Here is an 18858-nt window from a genome sequence, read left to right as displayed (position 1 = left end):
AGTTTTACACCTTGAATCTATTGATAAGAAATAACTTTGTTAGAAATAGCATAAACTTTGGGATTTGACTTCTCCAAATTTGCATTTAAACACAAAATATTCTATACGCACGTACATTTGAAGAGGTTGATAATTTAATATGGTCTACAATATCTAGTAATTTTTGTTTTGTGGTGATGATAAGATTTGTAAACTTAGACCGGTGTAAACTTAAGAATCTATGTATTATTTAACTTTTATTTTAAGTATTTTGTAATTTATATTATCCTTTTATTTGTATTGAAATGAAGATAAAATAATATAATCATATTATTATTACTATTAATTAGTCCCTTGTCCCGATGGACCCAACTCATTTTGCAACTGGTTTAGGATGACCCGTTTTTGTTGAACCCGATCGACCTAACCGTAACCTGTTCGTCTGGGCTAGGAAAAAAGACTTACTTATCCGGTGTTGGGACATCCTACACACACTTGGCATTTTCTAATTTCTGAGCAACCAAACAACCCGCTAAACAAAGCTTCTCTCTGCCTCTAAGGGACTCTCAGTGAGTGTGAAGAACCCAAATGCGTATATCCTCTTCCCATGTCAAAAACTCGAAGCTCTGTTTCAAGGTACGAGTCCCTTTTCCCTTTTCCCTTGTCATCTTTCCATAATTCATTATATGGGCATTTTAAACGTTAGTTTTTACGTCAAGAAACACTACTGGTAAACAAGTTCAATGGGCAATATAATCTCTGTTTTTTTTTTTTTTCATATGCGTGATAGCCTCTGGAAATGTTATGTTGGGGCTGCTGCTATTTTGGTTTATGTGGGCATTTTATTTTTTGTTTTGATAGTTGTGGATGGTTAGTATGGTTGTTTGAGATTGCTGATCAGGTGTTTGATAGAATGACTGTGAGAACTATACTCTCATGGAACTCAGTTTCTGGTTGTTCTCTGTTATTAGTGTTGGTAGTAATGGTTTTAGTACTTGCATTTTTTGTTAATGGAATCTTTTAACCTCATAACCAAGAGCTTTGTAATACAGTGGCATTATTTGGTCTTCTTTATGAGGAGAACTAAGTTCGAATCCTCCCTCCCTCTCACATATTGTAACAATTATCAAAAAAATAATTTTTTAACCTCATCAAGTTTTTTTTTTATAAGTAATGAAAATTTTTGTTAAAGAAAGCACAAACCGAGTACACTGGGGTGTACTCAGGGGGAAGTTTAATCAATGAAGTTTATTACTTATCAAAAGTATCAGTTAGCTAGCAATGCTGAAATCATAAGGTTGGGGTCTAAATCCTATCAAATCTCAAGAAATGTCTGACCAACTTCTTGAGCTTCATGATTTTCCTCCACCTCCATGTGCTATCTTGAAGAATTTTCACAATCTAGAAACTCAAATCAAAGTTATTGGTCGCCTTTTAAGCTTCACATGGGTGTCTAAGGTTTAAAGGTTGATGCCCATAGGTGTCTCTAGCATTCTAAACAGATTGTTTTTATAATGATTGAAAAAAGTGAAATTAACAGACTATATCGAAGTTTTTTGTTAATTTTTTTCTTTTGGACAGAAAGCAACCAAATTAATGTTTTATAATTTGTTGATATCATTTTTTAGTCCTGTAATTTGCAAATTACAATATCTCTATTCTCTTTCCATTTATTTGTTTTTAGTAATAAGCATGCTACCATCTGTATGGAATTGATTTAATATTTGAAATGCATGTCTCAAAGCTTGTTTCTATATGATGAACATTTCCATCTCTGCTGTATAGCACATGCACTATAGCTGTTGTAATTTGTGTGGTTGTCCAGATTTTAGTATTAAGTAATTATTAGTTCTGCAGGTGATGGACTGATGAGTAAGCCTTTTTGGCGTGGTTCTTCTACATGGAGGAGAGCCACTGCAGTATCAACAAGGGATCCTCAAACTTTGCTTTGATGGGTTTCTCTGACAGACATGAACAGGTGCTCCATCTTCTTCTCAGACCATTGTTTTCGAGTCTTCTCTCATCGGTCACACTTGGGTTTTGCTTCAAATTATTTGCCTCTCTTCTGTCTAAGAAGATTTCTGAGCCAGGGACATTCCATCTCAGGCTCAACTGATGCCAGACCTTTTCCTGATTATTCCCCCAAAAAACCAACCATCAGAGACTCTGAATTCATACATCAGATCTCAACAGTAATAAAACTACGCCGCTCTGAGCCTCTCCGCCGCATTCTAAAGCCTTATGAATCCAAGTTCAGGCCTGACCACCTAATTTGGGTTCTCATGGATATTAAGAATGACTATAAACTGGTTTTGGATTTTTTTGACTGGGTGTGCCTACAGAGAGACCCAACACTAGAAGCCCGTTGTATTGTTGTTCAAATTGCAGTGGCATCAAAGGATCTAAAATTGGCTCATGAGCTTATTCGTGAGTTTTGGGCAAAACCCAATTTAGACATTGGTCTTTCATACTCTCATTTTGTTGACAGGTTGATATACACTTATAAGGACTGGGGTTCAGAGCCCTATGTATTTGATATTTTCTTTCAAGTCCTTGTTGAAGCTGGGTTGTTCAATGAAGCAAGGAAATTCTTTGACAAACTGTCGAATTATGGGTTGATTATCTCTGTTAAATCTTGTAACCTATTACTTACTTGTCTCTCAAACAATTCTGATGGGATTGAGATGGCAATAAAGGTTTTCAACGAATATCCTGAATCAGGCGTTTGTTGGAACACTGCATCATATAATATCATTATTCACTCCCTTTGTCAATTAGGGAAGATAAAAGAAGCCCACAATTCACTTGTGCAAATGGAGTTGAGGGGTTTAATGCCTGATGTAGTAAGTTATGGTACCATCATAAGTGGTTATTGTCATCTTGGCGAACTGAAGAAGGTTTTGAAACTTATTGAGGAAATGCAAATAAAGGGATTGAAGTCAAACCCCTACACCTACAACAGTATAATACTTCTTCTGTGTAAGGCTGGTAAAGTAGTTGAAGCAGAGAAGGTATTCAGGGAGATGATGAACAAGGGCATTTTTCCAGATAATGTGGTATACACAACTCTTGTTGATGGTTTCTGCAAGTTGGGTAATGTTCCAACTGCATATAGGCTGCTTGATGAAATGAAGGCTAGGAAAATTGTTCCTGATTGTATAGCATATACAGCTATTATCCATGGGTTTTGCCAGACTGGAAAAATGATGGAAGCAGTTAAACTGTTCCGTGAAATGATTAGTGGAGGGTTGGAACCTGATGAATTTACTTACACAGCGCTTATTGATGGTTATTGCAAGGCAGGTGAGATGAAAGAGGCCTTTGCTCTTCACAACCAAATGGTTCAGACAGGGATTACCCCAAATGTTGTCACTTACACTGCACTTGCTGATGGCCTTTGTAAAAGAGGTGAGGTAGACACTGCAAATGAGCTTCTTCATGAGATGCGTGAAAAGGGCCTTCAACTTAATGTATGCACTTACAACTCAATTGTTAATGGTCTTTGTAAAGCTGGAAATCTAGTGCAAGCAGTAAAGCTGATGAAAGAAATGGAGATGGCAGGGTTCCATCCTGATACTATTACTTATACCACTCTCATGGACGCTTATTGTAAGATGGGGGAGATGGCTACGGCGCATGAGCTTCTGCGGGAGATGCTGGATAAAGGTCTTCAACCTACAATTGTCACATTCAATGTGCTCATGAATGGGTTTTGTATGTCAGGAATGTTGGACGATGGTGAGAGGCTACTAAAATGGATGTTGGAGAAGGGCATAAAGCCAAATGCGACCACCTATAATTCTCTTATGAAGCATTACTGCATTAGAAATAATATGCGTGCCACAACTGAGATTTACAAGTGCATGTCTGCGCAAGGAGTGATGCCTGATAGCAACACTTATAACATTCTAATAAAGGGGCATTGCAAAGCAAGGAATATGAAAGAGGCTTGGTTTTTGCACAGGGAGGTGGTTGAGAAGGGATTTGATCTCACAGCTAGTTCCTACAATTCCCTTATCAGAGGTTTTTATAAGAGGAAGAAATTTATGGAGGCTAGGGAACTATTTGAAGAGATGAGAAAACAAGGATTGACTGCAGAGAAAGATATATACAACATTTTTGTCGATATGAACTTTGAAGAAGGGAACATGGAAATCACTCTTGAGCTTTGTGATGAGGCAATAGAGAAATGTCTAGTGGATAAAGCTATGAATGAAAATACATAGCTAATTTGTTGGAGATACTTTGATGTGATTTTCGCGGACTGAAGCTATCAATTTTGGTTGCATTTACCTGCATGGTGGGATGGTATGACATACTAGCCTGTTGTACCCAGAATCATGGTAATTTTTATGTTTGGATTTCTTCAATGGAGTTCATGATCTTTTTAGATTTAGTACATGTGCTGCACAAGTATTCATAACTTAGTAACCCAGATCATGTCACACACACACAAACTAACAGTCATGCACGTGTGCAGGTGTGCACACACATCATTGGTAGTTTTAAGTATGTTGAGATCTTGGATCCCCATTTGATTGAGGAAAATATAATTCCTAGGATTTTTGGTTTATAATTTTATGATGTCCCATACTTTTAAATTGCTGCTATTTGATTACTTTGATAGATGATATAAATATAGATCCCAAAACAATAATAATTTCCTTTTTCATTTTGTTACCTCTGTTCAGGTGTCATTCATTCTCCTGATCTTACTTGAATGGATACAAGAATCTTGGTGAAGTTGGTGTTACCAGATAAAAGTTTTGTGAAGGGATACAAGAATCTTGGTGAAGTTGGTGTTACCAGATCGAAGTTTTGTGAATGGATACAAGAATCTTGGTGAAGTTGGGTTACCAGATAAAATTTTTGTGAGGAAACCGGGTACTTGCATTCTAGCATTTAGCCAAGAAGAGAAGCTGAAGCAGGTTTTTAGGTATTACCAGTTTAAATGGAAATAAAGTCACTTCAAGGGAAAATTTTAGAGCAAAAAGAGATGAGTTGGATTAGTACCTCAAAATTTTGTATCTTCTGACCTGGATGCTTCCAGCAAAGGAAAAGTACCTCAAAATTTTGTGGCTGTTGCAAAGAGTTTCATCAATTGGAGCTCCTTCTCAACTGAAAAGGTACTCCTCTTTTTTTCTATATAAGCTTTTACTTGGTCTCACTCTCATAATGAGCTATACCGTTTGTTTGAAAATTACTTTGTACAAATAAATGGCACTGTAATTGCAAAGCATGATAATGTTGTAATTGTAAAGAATGAGAACCATATCTTGATTACACTTGATTTGTATGAACCTTGTACTCCAATACAAGTACCTCATCTAAAAATTTTTTCTAGATAATTTTTAATTGTTTTTTGTATTATTATACCTTGCGTATTTACCACTTGTTTGAATGGAGGAGAGGGAAGGGGAGGGGTATGGTTTAATGAACCCTGTTTCGATGTTTTTTAAAGGCAAAGGGGGAGGAGTTTGGAGGGGTTGAGAAGACTTTGCAATATATCTGAATGTCCTTTGTTACAAGAGTGTTTAAATATTTATACGAAGACTAAGACAATGCCTAATACACTGCCTCAGCCAAGAATGGCTTAGAGACTCCCTGATCAACTGGTAACTACTCTTAACAACTTCTAACTAACTGGTAGTTACATGGACATCCTATCACAGGCTATCATTACTCAGCTTATCACTTAAAATGACAAGTAATTATTTGAGCTTCACTGCAATAGCGATTCAATTTTCATATCCTCTGTGAAATGTTCTGATAGTGACTGCACAACCATGCTTGTTTCTGAGTTTTCTCCATAGAAAAGTAGGAGAATAAATTTTCCAGCCAAAAGTAATATTTGCCCCCCATCTTTGGTTATTTATTGGAAAATAGATTGTCACACACACACACACACACATATATATATCTGGGGGAGAGTGGCTCGTGGGGTTTGAATCCCAGTACTCAAGCATCACAAGAGGTGATGTAACCACTGGGTATCCTTCAAACCCTGAGTTCAAAATACTTATCTTTTTTTCACTAATTCATCAATTATTTCTATCAATCATGGGATGGTGGAAAACTCCTAATTTTGGTTCCTTTATATTTTACTCTTTGGTATATCGTATGCCTCTAATATCCGCCTATATATTTTACTTTTTCCTAGCTCACATTCAATGTAATTTTTAGGAAATGAGCTAAGCTAGTAGCTTCCAAATGATCCACAATATACGAGAACATGGCACTATTGAGCAAAAAATACTAAGGAGCCTGTTTCCTCCATCCACTTTAACACCCACCGCACCTCCTTTTCTCTCAAAACCAAAAACTAAGAATAATCCTGAAGATGGTTTCGTGCTCTAGGACACTTTCTCAGCAACAACATAGTTATCAGATTACAATATAAAGCATGGAAGAAAGAAAGAAAGACAGACACAGCACTCTATGCAAGTTAGTCAACTTTTTTCCACTTGAATGAGTTGGCAAGCTAATAGCTGTGACATTTTCCTTCGAGCAAGTGTAGTTGCAGCGACTTGGACGAACTACTCTGTACACGCCACTGCTAGCTAAAATAAAAATGTCTTTCCTGTTATCCTCCCCAAACGAGTATATGTAACCCAGAGTTGGTAGGGAACTTCCTGGTATGGTGCTGCAGTTGTTAGGAGAATCATGAGCACAACTAAAAGGAATCCTAGTAGTAGTAAAGTTTCCACTATTTTCAGGGCTTTCAGCAGCTGCCCAAATACCACTCCCATACAAATCTGCATACAGGTAACTGAATACACAATGACAGTCAAGATTGTTAGCAAGTGTTTACAAAACATTACATATAAATTAGAAATGGGTGCTTTCTTACCTTCCAAACATGCATGGATCAGTTGAGGAACGATAAAAGTATCCGCCTGATATTGCTGCAGATCCTTCTTTCTTGTTTATATTAGAGTGGTTATATCCCAACACAGGGAAGATAGGATGAATAGAATTGGCAGGAGTAATTCCTCCAGGAGATTGCTGAGGATTAAAGAGGAAGGGGCCTTCATAAACATGCCACCCATAGTTCCCACCCTTGGTGATTATATCTACCTCTTCATAATGATCCTATAGGATTATGACCACCAATAGCATTAGCATCAAACAAATGTGATAACCAGCCAATGCTAAGTATATTTTGTTGCTTGCTATTACAATCAAGAAAGTCTTGGCAAAAGATAAAATGCCTGTAAATGACTATTAAAAATAATCTATCCTCTGAACCTGCCCAGTATCTGCACAGATGAAGTAGAGAGGTCTATGTGAGTCAAAGCTACAGCGCCAGGGATTTCTTAATCCTAGAGCCCAGAGTTCGGGCTGCAAGTCTTTATCTTCAGAAAAAGGATTATCTTGAGGGACAGAATAGTTTCCCCATAGATTGAGGTCACCTATTTCATTTGCACCTGTAATAGTTTGGCATTAAGACCAGATAAAGCACAAATCAAATAGGTCGTTTCTCCAATTTCACACTTCAAATGCATGCATATAAGAAAACAATCTAATCCAAGGTTTGATTATCAAAAATACATTCAATATAAATTTAAGTGGTATTAACATTGATAAAAATTAGTGACACTTGAACCAAACCCTTTACACACACACACACACACACACACACACAGATTAGTTCATGATAATTTAGATATATTGATAAGAATCAGGATATGCAGTAAAAATTCTAAGATGGCAAGAACAAGCTAAGCTACACATTCAACAGTTCTATGCCATTAATGCTCACTCGGTAAGTTATCAATGTCAAGCCTTAAAATCTTTCCGAGCAAGGATTTTTTGTTTTGGGAAAAATCGTAAGGATCATCTCTGATTGCACCATCTCCCACCATAACATATAAATATCCATCTGCAGGTCCAAATAGAATCTGGCCCCCATGATTAAATGCCATTGGAAGCCCCAGTGTAAAAATCCTTCTCACTTCTGATGGGCTAGTACTTTGTTCCTGGAAATTGATAAGGATGTAATTTAGCAAAAACCCATAAGAAAAATTTATGCTATAGCCAAGCTAAAAAGGTATAGATGTTTACTGAGGAAGGTTTTGATAGTCCCATTAGCAGTGAACTCTGCAATAACTATATGATACCGGCATGGTGGAGCTGCATTAGAAGAACTTAGCTTTGAAGGATCACAGTTCGCATCTGTGTTACAAGCGCACCTACCAGAACATCCTGGTGTCCTGATCTTATCACAATTGAACGAAGCAAAGAAACGACCATTATGCGCAAAGTTTGGATGAAAAGCCATACCCATCATCCCAAAGCTACTGTCAAAAAAGACTCTATCAGTCAAATCTATAAAGGGCCTGGACACATCAAGTCCTAGAGTACCTCCTGAACTTTGCTCAGGTATTGTGGCCAACCAAATTTTGCCTGCTTGGTTAGAGAAGAATGCGTGATTAGACCCATCAGGATGTGCAACCATATTGAGATAAGACCCATTGCCAATTTTCTCAAGGCACAAGCCCTTTGGCAGAACCAAAGTTTCAGACTTTTCTAGTGAAACTTGTTCACCATCAAAACATATTGAACCATCATAAGAGGAACCACCAAATGCATCACAGAAAACACTCTTGGACTGCACCAGTTGGTTTAGTTTGGAAGAACCAGAATCAGCTGGTACCACATTACTACCTTGTAGTAAAGAGGCAAAAGGGGAACTCAATATAGACACATTTTGGCATGCATCCCAGACAGTAGAGCAAAAACTACTTGCTGCCCTGTTCGACTGTGATGAGTTTACCAATAGAGTGGAGCTACAAAGAACAGGAACTTCTCGAGGTCCTGATTCAACCTTAAATAGCTGAGCTGAGAACTGATCACACATCTGCAAATAATAAAATTTCCAAATTTCATAACTTTCTGATTACTACAATGTTGTCATTTTTGTACTTAGCACTTACTATAGAAGCTCAAAGAGTAGATTAAGATAGCCCACATTTCTATACATTGCTGTGCATTATCTCTAATACATTATCCTGGGTAAATCCAAAACCTTCTTTATAAGGACAACAAAAATAATAAGAAAATAATAGAGTATGTGTCACTCTTCACATAAATTGCCTACGAATCCATCTGTTTGTGTGCATATTTCATGCTCATCACTTCAGATTCCAAACAAAAGCAAGCATGTAAAACGATGGCATTTCAAAAATATGAACTAAACTTGAGCATAATTTACATCCATAGCAACATGTAGAGAACATATTTCATGACCTCAAGGAGCAGTCAGCCTAGACAAATTCCACTTCCATACCAGTACAAAAACCAGCCTCTACAAGCACTTGTCCCATAAATTTAAGCTGTAAGATAATGGTACCCCTCACATGAGATAAAATGGTGACGAAGTTCATACTCATAATCACCTACTCCAATATGGTAATACCATAATAAACTATCACATGTCTCAAAAGCTAAAATTATTAAGAAATTATGCATTTAATCATTTAACCATTATTTTAACATCAAACTAGAGGATTTTGAAGCTACTGTTCTATGAGGTTTACAACCAATACTCGGTGGATTTTGAACAGTTCAAACGAAGCTGTCATTATAATAGAGTTGACAAGGCCTTACCGCACAAAGTATTGATTTCATAAGAGCAGCACAGCCAGAATCAGAGATATTCATTGCATGAAATTGCTTCTGCAGTTGCAGGTCTTTGGCTGAGTCACAACACACACTTCCATTGTATGGACAAAAGACCAATGGTGTCTTTGAAATGAGAGGTGCCCCTATGCCAGTCAAAACAAAGAAAGGCTATTTAGCAAAGACATTATTAACCCAAAAACATAAACCACATGAACTAAACTGAAATGTGAGAGAGAAAGAGAGAAGTACTTAAATCAGTGCATAAAGGAAGTGAAGAAGAAGGTTGATGAAGTAGTAGGTAGTGATACAACAAAAAGAGGATAGTAACAAAAGCTTTCATCCTCCAAAAACAAAAATTAAAGAAGAGAAGCAACAATAGCCCTTCTCTTCAACCTTCTAATTAAAGAGACATAATAAATTACTAAACAGCATTTCAGTGGGATTACATTTGACGTTGGATCAGAGTGGACAAAATAAGCAAACTTTATTAGTAATCATTGTGTAGAATTTATACCCAAATTATGCAACAATTCAAAAAGTTCATTTGACTTGACACTCCCAGTAGGTGAGGCGCGGAAAAGAATACAGGGAAGCAGATTACCGGACAATTTTAAAAAATAATAATAATTAAAAGAGAAGAAGAAAGAGGAAGAAAAAGAGCAGTGTTACTGCTACAAACCTTTTCATAGCCGGTTATGGTGGTAAGTTATGATGGATTATCATCGTTCTTATGAGTTCACTATGGACATCATTTTTTTTATTCAACAATAAAAATATGTTTCAATCATTGTAAAAAAAAAAAAAAGAAAAAAAAAATTTGTGTCTCTAAAAATCTTGGCATGTACTTTGTCATTATGTTTAAAATCTTTACTTATTGTGTTATTCAAGCAAAAAGAATGTCTCAATCATTCATCTTTCAATTCGTTTACAAGCAACTAAATAAAAATCTCAATTATTTTCTTGAGGCTATTGTATTTGAATGACATATATATGGTGTGATGGTTAAAAAAATTATTTGTACTGATTTGTGTTGTGCACTATAAAACCCACAACAAACAAGTATACCAATCGTGTTGTATTTTTTTATTATTTTTTACCCAAAAAAGAAAAAGATTTAAAAAGAGGATTGAGTCATGGGTTAGTCGGGTTGACCCAAAAAAAAAGGGGTAAAGTCACGAGTCAATCCGTTTTTACTTCTAACCAAAAAATTTGGGTTCAAGTCGAGTTTGCGAATTTGCCAAACTTCTTGTTTATTTTTTTGGACCACCAGAGTAGTATGTGAGGAGAGAGAGTGATTGGATATTTATATACTAAAATATACTCCCTTAGTTCCAAGGGGTGGGCAATTGAATGGTTTGAACAAATTATAGGGTTGATATGAGAGAGAGAGAGAGGGAGAAGGTTACTAATATGATAAATACGCATATATTTTTTTTTACTAATTATTTTAATTGATGCATTAATTATTTAAGTATAATGAAATTTTGATATCAGTTTTCTAGGATTTATATAAGAAACAATTGATTAGACCTATAGTATTCTTGCTCAGATTTAGTTACTTTTGCAACAATGAAAACAAAGTACAATAAAAGAATAAAAAAGGTAATAAACTAATAAAACACAATCAAGAATGTAAAAACAATTATTGAAGAATATTTACATTTTATTTATCAAAATGATATTTGCATTTTTGAGTAGGCATAAAAATCATGCAATTTTCAAATTTATAAACACATGTAGTATAATCAAATAATTACACCACTCTTATTGTCTTTTTATTTTGTCTATAAAATAAAATATTAGAATATTATAATATTTTTACAAGGAAAATTATTAAAATATTGGAGAAAACTAACAAAATGCAGTTCACCTTGGCATTTACTTAGAAACAAAAATTGAGATGAGGTACTTGTATTGGTTACAAGGTTCATACAAAACAAATGTAATCAAGATATGGTTCTTAGAAGCTTGTTCATATATTAGAGAACCAGTGAAGACTTCTCTCTTTTTTATCACTAATATTGATTATTTTATATAAGAAGAGATCAAACACAAATTTGGAGCACAGCTTATTCATCAGCATGAGAAGTCTCCCATCTTTAGTGGGCCAGAATAAACAAAATACATTCAATGATATCAAAGAAAAACTTGCAAAAAGTTTAGCTAGTTGGAAAGAAAAATTGCTTTCAAAGCCGGGTAAAGAAGTTTTAATTAAGGCAGCTCAAGCCATCCTAACTTATTCTATGAGTTGCTTCAAAATTCCTGATTCCCTTTGTGATGAATTGACGAGTCTAATTTGCAATTTTTGGTGGGCAAAAAACAGGATGAAAGAAAGATGGCTTGGTTGAGTTGGGATAAACTCTGTATGTCCAAATCTTGTGATGGGATGGGTTTCAAGCAGCTTAAGCAATATAATTTAGCTCTCTTAGCCAAACAAGGGTGGAGACTCCAGATGGGTCAAAATTCTTTGGTGTATCAATTCTTGAAGGCTAAATATTTTCTGAGTTGTGACTTTGTACAAGCCTCACTCAATAACAATTCTTCTTATAGTATAATGTCAGCCCAACAGGTGGTGAAACAGGGCATTCGATGGCAGGTGGATAATGACTCTAGCATTTGATTTTGGAGTGATAAGTGGTTGCCTAGTTCCAATACATATAAGGTTGTTTCCCCAAGAGCAGGTTCTTCTCCAAATCTTTGAGTTTAGGAACTCATTGATCCGAATGAATGTTGTTGGAATTATGGTATACTGGAAAACCTTTTTCTCCCATTTGAGGTTGATATTATCAAGACTATTCCTTTGAGTAATAGATTGTCAGTCGATAAATTGAATTGGGCAGAAACACAAAATGGTTTTTTTACTGTACGCTATGCTTACAAGGTGGCAATGGACTTGTCAGCTAATTCAACGAGTAGCTCTAGCTCATATGATAGCCATCTTTGTAAATTTTGGAAGCAACTATGGAAATTATCAGTTCCCATAAGGTACGTCATTTTGCATGGAGGGCTTGCCACGATATTCTCCCCACAAAGGAGAATTTACGGCATAGGCACGTCCTCAGCGAAGAGCTATGTAAGGAATGTAAAGTGGGAAATGAATCATCGAGTCATCTCTTTTGGTTTTGTCCAAGAGCTCGTCGAATGTGGAACTTTTCTAAGCTGTTTGTTTTACAATGTGATGCTCATTTTAGCAGTTTTCATAAGCTGTGAAACTTTGTCTAGCGGTGGAGTGGGAACTGGTGCAGTGGGCTAAGTAGTATCTTCAAGAGAATCAAGCAGCTAATGTTGTCCCTCCTACGCCTTCTTCAGACCTGGTTGGGAGAGATTGGTGCTCCCTTAGGTGCTTTAGAGGTTGAGGCAAACACTTTTGAAGTTGGTCTACAATTTGCTAAAGATGTGGGGAAAATTGATATGAGCTTGTTTTAAAATGCATAATAATAGACTACAAAAACACACATTGATTGACACATGATCATATCTTAATTGAAAGCTTTAGATGCGCATGCTTTAAATTTATTTATATTAATACTTAATTTATCTACTTTTATTATTAAGAAATCCAAACGATTAAGGAGATATATTATTTCACAAAATTTTACTATAAAGTTTTCAAATTCCTAGCCGTTCAAGAGCTCTAGCAATTGTTTAGATTAACTTTTTCATTGAGTCAGTGGCGGAGCCAGGATTTGACTCAAGGGGGGGCAAAATTTTTATACACTATGCATGCATATTGAAACACACACATATTACATATATGTTCGATAGTTGTAAAGGATTTTTTTTTTTTTTTTTTTTTGCATAAATAAGCCATCTTCTTTTATATATATATATATATATATAGTAAAAATTCCATTTATAAATGAAAATATTTTTAGTAATTAAGTATGAACACCAAATACAACTAACGTAAGTTTGTGTTATTATATAATTATCTCAAAATTTTGGTTTATTATACAAAATTTTATGAAGTAGGATAATTATTACATAAAGAATTTTTTTTAGTAAGGATCCACATGGTGAAGTGGAGAATTGACACCAAGTCCCAGCCAAAGCTAGAGAAAGAGATGCAACTTTGAGATGGATATATTGTCAAACCAAATACAAACCTTCTTCTTACTAAAATTTAAAAGCCACCCAACAATTTTTTTTGATGAGCCAGGGGGGGCAACTGCCCCCTCTCGACCCCCCCTGGCTCCGCCCCTGCATTGAGTTGATAGAGGTATGGTTATGTTAAAAAATAAAAATGATGGTATTAAAGGTTGTACATAAATAAATATAAACTGATAAGCTTATATGAAAATATTAATCCAAAACATATACTAAACTTTATTTCTTTATCTTTTTCCGGGGTTCTTCGTAACCAAAAAATTATCTATCGTTACCTCAAAAAAAAAAGAATCTATCGTCCCATTCATATTTGGTAGACCCGTCCACATGGTATGACTAATGAGTCTTCATCGGACACAGCAGTCAGCATTCACAATATGTTTTATTTCACTAATATTCTTCCCCCGTTAACGTTCACAGCACCAGTGGTCTAGTGGTAGAATAGTACCCTGCCACGGTACAGACCCGGGTTCGATTCCCGGCTGGTGCAAATTATTTTTATCTCCTCCGTCCTTTTCCCTCTTATGGCACAATGGATGGTCCTGTGAAATATGTATATTTTTTTTTTATTGGCCTATATGTGTTATAACTTACTAGCCTCTGAGTAATTTTTTTTTTCTCCTTTCTCCTTTTCCCTCTTATGGCACAAAGGATGGTCCTGTGAAATATGTATTTTTTTTTTATTGGCCTATATGTGTTATAACTTACTAGCCTCTGAGCAATTTTTTTTTCTCCTTTCTCCTTTTCCCTCTTATGGCACAATGGATGGTCCTGTGAAATATGTATTTTTTTTTTATTGGCCTATATGTGTTATAACTTACTAGCCTCTGAGTAATTTTTTTTTTCTCCTTTCTCCTTTTCCCTCTTATGGCACAAAGGATGGTCCTGTGAAATATGTATTTTTTTTTATTGGCCTATATGTGTTATAACTTACTAGCCTCTGAGCAATTTTTTTTTTCTCCTTTCTCCTTTTCCCTCTTATGGCACAATGGATGGTCCTGTGAAATATGTATTCTTTTTTTATTGGCCTATATGTGTTATAACTTACTAGCCTCAGAGGGAAAAAGAGGCTCTTCAATTTTTTGGTAAAGGTTAATAATTTGCATTTATTATAATTTAGAGCATTTATTATAATTTGGGATTACTACATTTTTTCATCACACCCCCAGGTTTTTTTTTGTGATTGAAAAATGTAATAATTCCAAATTACAATAAATACTCTAAATTATAATGAATGCAAATTATTAACCTTTACCAAAAAATTAAAAAGCCTTTGAGCACGCGCTAAATAGTTTAAATAAATTGTAATATATATCTATTTAGTTTTTTTTTTTTTTTTTTTTTGTGTGGATAAACTTGAGGATGTTTAAAAAAAAAAAATTTGATTTGAAGATAACTTTTTTTAAGTGATATTTAGTTTGTTTTTGGATAAACATGGGGTGTTTTTTAAGGAAAAAAACAGCAGCAACGTGGGTTGTTTAACTTATTTTTCTTTTAAAAAAAAAAAAAAAAAAACAATAAACGTATAGTTACTTTGAAGAAGTGGGTTAGTAGAAGAGTATTCCTATTTTGTAGGCAATATTTTAGTGTAAGTTAGAGATGTATTTTTACCTGACTATCTTTTAGTTTTGTCTCTACTTAAACCTAGGGGGTAGGGGTATTTTGGAACAAAAAAAAAATTCTAGTTCAAACAGAGGAAGCCCCTTAAATAGTAGTATAGATAACATAAGAGCATTCTTATCAAGGATTTTAAAAAATTTAGCATTTAGCATCTCAAAAGCTTATTTTTTTTATTTTAACAACTCACTTTATAATACACCCAATATCAAAGATTTTATATTTTTTACCACTTCATTAATTAAAGATAGTGAGAGAGAGTCGTGAGAAGAAAAGAGAAATAGTGAGAGAGAGAGAAAAGATAAGATATTTTAATTAAAGTAGTATTAAAATATCATTATATTTATAAGATTTGAGCTATAGTGGAGTGTCATACATAGCATTCCACGGTAGCTTAGATGCTAAAAATTTTAACACTAACACCTTTGTTGTAGTATGCTTTTTTGAAATGAGATGCTAAAAAATAACATTTTTAGCTTTTGAGAGCTTTAATGTAAATGCTCTAATGAGTAATGCTACAAATATAATACTTTTTACAACAAATCTTATAACTATTAAATTATCAAGTTGCAAGACATAAAAACAAGGGGTAATTCTTTTTCTCAAAAAACAAAAAAAAACAAAACAAAACAAGAAGGGGTAATTTTATGGTACCCTCCAAAAATAAGAACACATAGTAGTAAAACTTTGTTCAATAATTTAACCATTAAATACGTCCATTTTTATTATATCAATGGATCAAGTTCTAATGAATAAGAATTAAAGGTCAAATAGCACATTTCTTTCTCTATTAATTGCAAACCAAATAAAAGTGTGGGTCCGAGAGTTCTGCAGTCCGGCCCAAACTCTATCTGGGCCCAGGGCCCGTGCCGAGGAGGTACCTTGCCGAAGACGAATGATCAGTGGCCGAGGTAGCAAGGGGAACGGCTGAGAACTTACCCTGTCCTCGGCATTCCATAGCTTCAACGGGAAGACCAACACCCTGGTGTAGGTAATCCCCAAACAGCCCCCTCAAGGGGATGTGAATGGAATGGGGCCCATAGGGAAGCAGGGTGCGAACTCGGACCAAGGAAAGTGCGTCCCACCCCCTTCAGTAAATGCACCTGCCAATACCCAGAGCTGGTTAATGAGAAAAGACGTTTGGGCGGTGCAAACGTCGATCCATGCAACTAATAGAAAGTTAGACGGGACGGTTGATGGGATGGATGCAGAAATAAGCTCCTGCCTGACCTACAAGTGGAGGGTCAGGATCAGCCAAGACGGACTATATAATAAAAAGGAAGGTGCACCAATAGAGGGGGGTTGGGAAAAATGGCCAAAAACCAGAGCCTCCCAGCCCACCTCCAGGAGAAAGACTCCAGGGGTGTAGGAAAACTTAAACTTGTACGAATACCGCGAAAAACCCACCGTCTGTCGATCAAGGCCTAGCCTTCCAAACCCACGCTCTACAAATGATATTGTTAGGGGCCTTTTCACGTGCAAACCCGACACTGTTACGGTCCGCCACGAATCGCGTCCTTACAAAAAGTATAAGATGTATTCCTCCTTTTAATTTCTATGCCCAAACACATTTGGAAAAAAGTATTTTCTTCTCCCTTCACTTTTCCTGCTATTTTTTTTTCCGTCTCTGTCCCAAATGCAACAAAACATGGTGTCACATTGTCAATTTTTTACTCTACAGAATGATCTGATTATTTACTAGGCACTTTAATAATGTTCAATTGATTTTTTTATGAGTTTTTTTTTTTTTCCTCTCTTTATGTTTGAAAATCTTTAAATGATAGTCGTTATTAAATCTTAATACAAAATTTAAAGATTGTTATTTGGTCATGGATTCAATTAAAAAACGTATGCGATTTGTGTCATTTAGTCATGTGTTTTCTCTCTTTCTCTTGTTTCCACTTTATCTCTTTATAATGGTATCAAAATTATGTTTTATGTTCTCTAATAATAATTTAATTACTAGTAAATAGAATATCTGAAGATAGGACACAAAGAAGGTAATATGAAGTAGAAGCTATTGCTTTATAGTAATTACTAATTAGGGCTCCTTTGGTTTAGGGCTAACTCAGTTTTCATAACTCAGTACTCAGTTTTCATAACTCAAACTCAAAACCCATAACTCATAACCCAAACCCCACTATCACTCAAAAAATCCAACACTTTTGTTTGGTCACAAAACTCAGTCATATATCTCAGTTTTTAACTCCACTTTTTGCCAAAATGATGGATCCACCCATTGACACTACACAGAAAATTATGGTTGCTACTCGCATCCCTTTTCTTTTCTGCTCTTCAAACCCAGCTACACTGAAACCCAACTCCACCACCACCAACGGCAAACCTAGAAATCCACAACCACAACCTCCACCACCAACAACCCTCAACACAACCACAACCTCCACCAAAAAATCCGAATGAATCAAAAATCCAAACCCACCAACAGCCCTCAACCAAAACCACAACCTCCACCAAAAATCCAAGCGAACAAGCTCCACCATAGCCCAAGCCTCAAACCACCACAACCACAACAAAAAACCCAAACCAAAATCCTTAGATTGGAGCCTAAGCTTCAAGCTATAACCACAAACACAGAAAACCCAAACCCATCGACATAAAATCTTTGGTGATCCGAATTGCCAAATCCAAACCCACAAACACAGAAAACCCAAACCCAAACCCAAACCCAAGAATCCTTAGATCGAAAACCAAAATCACGAAAATGAGGTGTGGGTTTTTGTTTCTGGGTATAAATTTATGCATGTATGAAAATGGTGGAGTATCTGAAGAAGAAAGAAAGAAAGAAAAAGAAAGAAGAACAAGAACAAGAACAAACAAAAAAAAAAAAAAAAAAAAAAAAAAAAAAAACAACGTTGGAGTGGGTCTGAAGAAGAAAGAAAAATAAAGAAGAAAATGAGGAAAAAAAAAGGAAAGAAGAAGAAGAAAATGCCGTCGGTGATGAGTGGGTCTGACTTGACAACACACAAGTTATGGCCCCACAAAGTCCTTATATTTACGTTGGTGCCACTGAGAATCAGTTCTCAGTTTTTGAAAACACCTAATTGATGTTTCCTGTTTTCATCACTCTAACTCAAATTTTTGAGTTTTGAGTGATAGAAACAAGTGTTGAAAACCAAGCCAAACAAAAAAAATTTTGAGGGACTCACGTGTTTTGAGAACTCAGTTATGAAAACTGTGTGATGTGATCCAAAAACCCACTGGTCCGAACAGGCTCTAATACTCGAAGTGAGTGTGAGTGTCAAGACTGAGGTTTGATTTGAAAGAGTCAAGTCTAGTTGGGCTCAGTTTAGATGTACCCACCCAAACATTGATCGAACAGTATATGTGAGGAATGAGGTTGATATGTATTGTTTTCTATGCAATGTGAAAATTCTTGTTGACATCTGTTATGGTGTCTTTAGTGTTTACTGTGTACCTGACAGGGATGTAGCTACCTTTGGACTAGGGGCAACGCCCCCCAATTTTTTTAAAATTATATTATTATTGTGGGGCCTGAAATTTGAAATCCCG

The 18858-nt window shown here is 35.6% G+C and overlaps 1 protein-coding gene, 1 non-coding gene and 1 pseudogene across 3 annotated transcripts; 2 read left to right on the top strand and 1 right to left on the bottom strand.

The window, feature by feature from the left end:
- The first annotated feature begins 436 nt into the window (after positions 1–436).
- LOC115982960 (pentatricopeptide repeat-containing protein At1g05670, mitochondrial) lies at positions 437–5318 on the top strand. The gene is made up of 3 exons (XM_031105726.1): positions 437–615; positions 1837–4322; positions 4671–5318. The coding sequence occupies exon 2, from the start codon at positions 1950–1952 to the stop codon at positions 4203–4205; it is 2256 nt and encodes a 751-aa protein (XP_030961586.1). The 5' UTR covers positions 437–615; positions 1837–1949; the 3' UTR covers positions 4206–4322; positions 4671–5318.
- Positions 5319–6200: 882 nt separating this feature from the next.
- On the bottom strand, positions 6201–17828 carry LOC115981308 (annotated as a pseudogene). Its single transcript, XR_004089353.1, has 6 exons — positions 17598–17828; positions 9589–9771; positions 8044–8839; positions 7742–7958; positions 7228–7406; positions 6201–7071 (listed from the first exon to the last, which is right to left on the bottom strand). The product of XR_004089353.1 is annotated as an HIPL1 protein-like (transcript).
- TRNAG-GCC lies at positions 14130–14200 on the top strand. Its single transcript has one exon. It is a non-coding gene; the product is annotated as a tRNA-Gly (tRNA).
- Positions 17829–18858: the final 1030 nt, after the last annotated feature.

Source organism: Quercus lobata, chromosome 3, assembly GCF_001633185.2.
Source record: "Quercus lobata isolate SW786 chromosome 3, ValleyOak3.0 Primary Assembly, whole genome shotgun sequence".
Lineage (NCBI taxonomy): Eukaryota > Viridiplantae > Streptophyta > Magnoliopsida > Fagales > Fagaceae > Quercus > Quercus lobata.
Note: the sequence above shows the minus strand (reverse complement) of the source record. Positions and strands in the feature narration are given on the sequence as shown.